Below are 7,518 nucleotides of genomic sequence, written 5' to 3'. Positions count from 1 at the left end.
GTTAGAAACTAGTATGAATTATTTAGTATCTGCTATGAATAATTTAATATACAGTATGAAGTGTTCAGTATTGACTAATTATTCAGTATCCAGTGCAAATTATTTAGTAACTGCCATGAATTACTCGGTATCAGCAATCACTTATTCAGTATCTACTATGAATTATTCAGTATCCACTATGGATTATTCAGTATCCACTATGAATTATTTAGTATCCACTATGAATTATTCAGTATCCACTGTGAATTATTTAGTATCCACTATGAATTATTTAGTATCCACTATGAATTATTCAGTATCCACTATGAATTATTTAGTATCCACTATAAATTATTCAATATCCACTATGAATTGTTCAGTATCCACTATGAATTATTCAGCATCCACTATTAATTATTCAGTATCCATTTGGAATTGTTCAGTATCTACTGTGACTTAGTTAGAAACTAGTATGAATTATTTAGTATCCACTATGAATACTTTAAGTATGAATTGTTTTGTATCCTCTATGACTTTTTCCGGATCCATTATGAATTATTCAGTTTCCAATATGAATGATTCAGTACCCACTGTGTATTGTTCAGTATCTACAGTGAATCATTGCTATGGCTTTTGCGGTATCCAGTATGAATTGTTCAGTATCCACTCGTTTTGATGCCTGTAAAGCTCCGTTCGCAGAGCTGTGCTGTCACTGGTGTTTCAGGGAGAGTGCTGAACCTTTAGACAGCTTCGGATTCCAGTTTCAGCTCTAAACCAGTTCAGCCAGTGCTCACTGCAGCAGGAGGGGTCAAAGATCACTCACAGATAATACCCAAGCTTCCTCCCGCCTCCAGTATACTGTCACTACACAAATACACACACATCCAGCGCTGTGATTGGTCAGACTGCTCACAGCACACAGTCAAAACACTGTGATTGGTTATAGAGTCTGTTTGAATATTGCAGCAGTCTGACACATGAGTGGTGGAAAGAGAGGGGTCCCAATTACCAATTAAAACATGCTTATTATTTAATTACAGTTTAATTACTGTCCTACACTTATTAAAATGTTCTTTAAGGGTTCTTTAGTATCAACAGAACCATTTAGATGTTTCTATGGTTATTTACCTGATTACACAGTTCTTCACACACAAAGTAAGGTTTTAAGTGTCAATCAATCAATTAATCAATCAATAAATCTATTCATATTTATTGTCGGGTTATGGGTTTAGTAGATTTAAAACATCTTATAGAATAATGAGAAAACGGGGGCCCCTGGTGGTCCAGCGGACTGAGGCGCTGTCACTGTGATCAGAGGGTCGCTGGTTCACATCCCAATCGCGCTGCTAGCCATCAGCAGCCGGGGCCTTGAGAGAGCACAGCTGGCCTTGCTCTCTCCAGGGTGGGTAGGTGGCGCTCTCTCTCCTCACCGGCCGGGTTGGGTAATAAATAAATAACGAGGAAACACAGTGTCATTAATGTGAAGCACTAAAAGCTGACCAAGCAATATCAGCGCCCCCTTGTGGGCAGTTTAGGTGGATCTGTTAGTCAGCGAGTGAACAGTCAGTTCCTGAAGGTGATGAAGGAAAGTGATGAAGCAGGAGAATCTGAGATACTCTGACAAGAACCAGACTGTGATGTTCTAGACAATGACTGGGTCAGAACAAGCAAGCAGTGGTCAGTACCTACCAAAAGTGCTCTAAGGAAGGACAACTGAGGTCATGAGGACACCGTGCCGGAGACCACAGCAGGACACCTTCAGAGAGGTCTTGTAGAGTCCATGCCTCCAATGAGCAGAGCTGTCTTACTGACACAAGGGGGAGCTACTCAGCATCGTGGCATGTGGTTTTGATGTTGGCAACATCCAGGATCTTCTCTCCACACGAATAAAAGCCGACGCTGCAGTTTATCTAACGCTGCTTTATTTATTATACACGTACAAATATGTCCATCATGTGTTTTTATTTTCCCTCATACCAGTTATTATATTTACACCATCAGCCACAATCTCCACCCTGAACATCACACACTAACACACTCCACGCCTCCCGCGTCCTTTAGGGGAATTATCAGAGTTAAGGCACATCGTTAGAAAAAAGACCTTCATATAAAATATGTGCACAAGAATAAACATCGCTGAGACGTTACCACAGACCTGGAGTCAGTCCATAAACAAGAGGTAATTACTCCTAATTATCACTGTGAGTACACTGTCTGATTACCACACTTCAGTTATCCTGAATTTCCTGTCAAATGAAACACACACACACACACACACACACACACACACACACACACACACACACACATACACACACACATACAGAGTCGGTTTCTGGTCCAAAACAGTGCAAAGTCCACACAGATAAAGACACACAGGTAAATACTGCACTTCAGAGACTGAAATGCCTCTACAAAGGTGCGCTACACAACCAGTCAAAAGTTTTAGAACATGGCTCAGCAGAATAAGGCACTGTCGCTATGACCAGAGGATCGCTGGTTCGAATGCCGGTCATGCTGCTAGCTATCAGCAGCCGGGGCCAAGAGAGAGCACAATTGGCCTCGCTCTCTACAGGGTGGGTAGATGGTACTTTCTCCCCCCACATCACTCTGCGTCTGCTGGCCGATGCATCAGAGACAAGTGCTGGTTGCCCTGTAATGTTGCGTCAGAGGCAGTTTGGGAAAAAGAGGCGCTGGCTGGCAGCACACGTGTCGGAGGAGAAGAATATGTATGGGCTGGGTAGCTGGTGATCCAGATTGGGGAGAAAGTGGGGTAAAAAAAATATTAATAAATATAAAATTTAAAAAATATGTAAAAAAATGAAATGAAATAAAATGTTGTAAAAATGTCTTGAGCATTCTGGTGGTCATAATGTTTTGATATGATGGAGTAATTTGGGCTTCAGCCCAAGTCTAAATTCTGTAGTGTACATCTGTAATGTTTTATACACACACACTTACACACATACACACACACACACACACACACATTCCAACACTCACACTTAATTTTACAAAACATAGAAAAATGAATTCGGTAAAAAAAATCTGATGAGCATGATTGACCTCTTACCCCAGATTCAGACAATCTGGAGATATACACTATATGGACAAAAGTATTGGGACACCCCTCTTAATCACTGACTTCAGGTGTCTGATTCAGTCTCATTCAGCTACAGGTGTATAAATCCAGCCTCTAGTCCTGCAGTCTGTCTTTCTTCCACACATCAGTGAAAGAACGGGAGGTTCTGAAGAGCTCACTGAACTCCAGCGTGGTTCTGTATGTAATAGGAGACACCGCTGCACCAACAACAACAAGTCAGCTGGTGAAATCTCCTCCCTCCTAGATCTTCCTCCATCAGCTGTGAGTGGTGTTATTATTGAACAGTGGAAGAGTTTAGGAGGAACAGCTCACAGAGAGCAGCTCAGTGTCCACCGAGTGTCAGTCAGACCACGTAAAGTTACAGAGCGGGGTCAGGGCCGAGTGCTGAGCTCAGGGCAGAGTGCAGAAAAGCCTCCAACTGACTCAGTAACTGCAGCAGAGCTCCAGACCTGCTGCTGTTAAAGGGGGACCAGCTCCAGATTAATGCCTGTGGGTTTAGAATGGGATGTCAGAAAAGCTCCTGTAAGCTGAATATGAAGGTGTCCCAATACTTTTGTCCATTTAGTGTGTGTGTATATACATTTCAGCTGTTTGGTTACTGTCAGGCTGAGGGAAACAGCTGTGTGTTAAACCCGGGTTGGACTCATTCAGACTGAGTGAGTGAAAATGAAGAAAGTGGTGGAGGAAAGGTAGAAGGGATGATTCGCTGGGATGATTCGTTACAACAGAGGAAAAAGTACCAGAAAAGTCCTGAAAATCAGTCATGTGCATGATCCACATGATCCACATGATCCACACGATCCACATGATCCACGTGATCCACATGATCCACATGATCCACATGATCCACACGACCAGTTCTAATAATGTTCTCAGTGCAATACAGTGATCAGAGCGGGAGGGAATGTGTACAGAGGAGAACACTCCATCAGTCCATGTCAAGCTGAGGCCTTCGTTTCCCACTCCTACAAAACACACACACACACACACACACACACACACACACACACACACACACACACACACACATTAGTTTACACTTTATAGAAATGGTTCTGTACAGTACAAATACCTGCCAGAGAACCCTTTCAGGACTATACAGAACCCAGCTTGTCTAGGGTGCCCAGGTTTTTTCATTTTTCATCAAAAGTGGAGAAGAAGATGATGATGATGAAGAAGAATCTCACCTTCCTCCTCTGGAAGACTTTGCCGTGCTCAATAAACAGAGCGGAGGGCGCCCTCTTCAGGGAGTTTTTGGCCGAGGCCGTCCTCCGGAGGAGTGGAGTCAGGAACCCTCCCTGTGAGAGAGAGAGAGAGAGAGAGAGAGAGAGGGAGAGAGAGAGAGAGACAGAGAGAGAGAGAGAGAGAGAGAGAGAGAGAGACAGAGAGAGAGAGAGACAGAGAGAGAGAGAGAGAGAGAGAGAGAGAGAGACAGAGAGAGAGAGAGAGAGAGAGAGACAGAGAGAGAGAGAGAGAGAGAGACAGAGAGAGAGAGAGAGAGAGAGAGAGACAGAGAGAGAGACAGAGAGAGAGACAGAGAGAGACAGAGAGAGACAGAGAGAGAGAGAGACAGAGAGAGAGAGAGAGAGATGAAAAGGAGCTGATTGGCTCTGCTGTGTGTTTAGTTTCAGTGTTATTACATTAGGCTGTGTGTGTGTGTGTGTGTGTGTGTGTGTAGCAGGGTCAGACTGAGAGCAGGTGGTCTGTATTTAGCCTGGTTGTTTAATGTGACACAGAGGGGAACAGAAGACATACAGCATAAACACGACAGTACACAGTGCACTGCCAGCAGGGCTGCCCCCCATGCACAGACTTCCCAGGAAAAGAGGGGCATGAAGACCCCCAGCATTGGGCTGCTGGGCCCTCTGAGGTTATGGAGCTCCATCTACTGTTCCTGCAGTAAGGGCGGCGGGCAATTCCCAGCGAATACCCTTAATTTCAGAACAACGGCATCCACAAACTTTTGGCCACATCTGAGCTCATCAGTCACAGAGTGAGTCAGAGCCGAGAGCCAGCCTGAGAAACTGCAGTGAGTGAAGTCAGTCTTATCAGCAGTAAGTGCTGAAGTGCCGTCCTCCGCTCCTCTGGGAGGAAGTGGCCACTGGTCCTGCCCACTGTAATTACACAGCCACCACACACACACCCACACACACTGCCACCAGGCTTCAGGCCCGGCCCTGCCTACATCTCAGTCCTTATTGATTACGGTTATACAGGTTAATATGCGCTTCAGTGGGCGTGGTTTAATCAGTAATTCTGTGTTTAAATATTAACACCCTGATAACTGCAGGAGTCAGAGTGACCTCACGGCTGCAATGAGATTGTCCTGCACTCACTGGTGGTCAGCCGTTTGTTGTTGTTGTTGTTGGGAGTTTTACATTCCAAACACTAGGTGGCAGTGTGAGACAACAGCTGCAACTCTCTTCTGGAACAGTGTCTCGCAGCAATTTACAGAGCGTGCACCAATAATAGTGTCAGAGTCTGGGACATACAGATTCTATATATATATATATAATATCACAAATATAAATAATATCACATATATATAACTTACATAATAGTGTTATAAAGTATATACTACTATATACTATATATATATATATATATATATATATATATATATATATCGCATATATAACATCATATAAATATATATTACCATTATTATTGCAAATAGATACTTAAATATATACAATATATACTGGGATATTATTGAATATATATGTATAGCTGGGGTATATTGTTATTACACATTATTACTGACATATATACATATATAATTCACATTCTGCATGTTAATATGACACAAAGATACTTACAAACATATGATACACATATATAACACATATAGGATATATAATACTATACTATATATGCATATAAAATGAATGGGCTGTATACTTACACATATATAACTACAATTCTAGTATATAGGCTTCTGTATGTATATGAATATACAGTATATACCTGTGCTCTCTCAGTGCAGAATGGCAGTAGGGACTGTCTGAAGGAGGAGCGCTTGGCCGGTTTTGACCCCACATTGACAAGGTTGACTTCTGACCCCGCTCTCAGCTGCACTCGCCGCTTTCCTGCCAGCTCCAGTTTCTGCACACTGCGCTCCATCTCACACAATTTCTTCCCTGATAAACACACACACACACACACATAGATAGACACACACACACAAACACACACACACAGACACACACACACACACACACATAGATAGACACACACACACACAGACAGACAGACAGACGTCAGCAGGAGGGACAAGCTGTCAGATATTTTGATAGCCTCCTTAATGCATGTGAACATGTGTGTGCATTTGTATGTGTGAGTGTGTGTGTGTGTGTGTGTGTGTGTGTGTGTGTGTGTGTGTGTGGTTTTTGTGGATCCTCGTGGCCTCTTTTCTCTCTCTCCCAGTTTCCGTTCAGGGACAGACTGTGGAAAGTTGGGTTAAAGCATGAAAATACCATATTCTCCTCCTCTACACAGAGCAGCTCTAAAAGCATGTGTGTGTGTGTGTGTGTGTGTGCTTCCCCTGTGACCAAAAACTACGAAACTATGAATGTACAGGACTCACTGATTCCCTGTGTGTGTGTGTGTGTGTGTGTGTGTGTGTGTGTGTTGTGTGCTGGCTGGGGTGTCCAGGAACCGAGCTCTGTTCTTCAGACTAACTCACAAGATCTCGCCTGTGGACGAGAGCCTGTGGACACCCCTTCCAATGAAAACATTCAGTTACTTTAAGTTGCACCCATTGCTGACACAGATGTGCAAAAACACACAGCTTGTCTAGTCCCCGTAGAGAAGTACTGCCAATAGAATAGGACTCAATTCTCAGAAGAAGATCAACATCATGACCCTATCGGTACCATGCTGCCTAATAATGCCAGGCGTGGGCTATAGAGGGGTATAAAGCCCCCAGCATTGAGCTGTGGAGCAGTGGAAGAACTGTGTTCTCTGGAATGATGGTGGCGGAGCTCCATCCAGTACTTTTGGGATGAGTTGGGGATGATGAGGTGGGGTGGAGATCATTATTCAACATCCTGACCTCACCTACACCACTCTTGTCACTAAATGCAATCAAATCCTCACTGCAATGCTCCTCCTCCAAAATCTAGTAGAAAGTCTTCTTCTCTGGACAGTAGAGACAGTTACTCCAACAGAAGCAGGATCAGCTCTTTTAATACCCTTGATTTCAGAAGAAATGATGAATGAGCAGGTGTCCAAATACTTTAGTCATTTGAGCAGATAGAAATTTGAAATAAAATATGGCTGTTTTTAGTAGATGGATCCAGGAGATGAACTAAAATGTAGGAAAACTGTGAGATCTGAGCTCTTTAATACGGAAGGTTCTGGATGCAGTGTCATGCTCCATCCTGTAAACGGCAGTTCTGCAGGAAGCTGTGTAATTAAACCGTCCGGTACGTGCC

The 7,518-nt window shown here is 43.3% G+C and overlaps 1 protein-coding gene across 1 annotated transcript in view; it reads right to left on the bottom strand.

Moving 5' to 3' along the window:
• Window positions 1-1,901: 1,901 nt before the first annotated feature.
• Window positions 1,902-7,518, bottom strand: part of LOC140557792 (actin filament-associated protein 1-like 2) — a 37,119-nt gene continuing 31,502 nt past the window's right edge. The window contains exons 13-15 of the mRNA XM_072682574.1: window positions 6,050-6,222; window positions 4,270-4,380; window positions 1,902-4,047 (exon numbers count right to left, since the gene is read on the bottom strand). Coding sequence (XP_072538675.1) covers window positions 4,021-4,047; window positions 4,270-4,380; window positions 6,050-6,222 — 311 coding nt within the window. The 3' untranslated portion in view covers window positions 1,902-4,020. The remainder of the gene's footprint in view (window positions 4,048-4,269; window positions 4,381-6,049; window positions 6,223-7,518) is intronic.

Source organism: Salminus brasiliensis, chromosome 6, assembly GCF_030463535.1.
Source record: "Salminus brasiliensis chromosome 6, fSalBra1.hap2, whole genome shotgun sequence".
Classification (NCBI taxonomy): Eukaryota; Metazoa; Chordata; class Actinopteri; order Characiformes; family Bryconidae; genus Salminus; species Salminus brasiliensis.
This window is presented reverse-complemented; position numbering and strand designations above follow the sequence as displayed.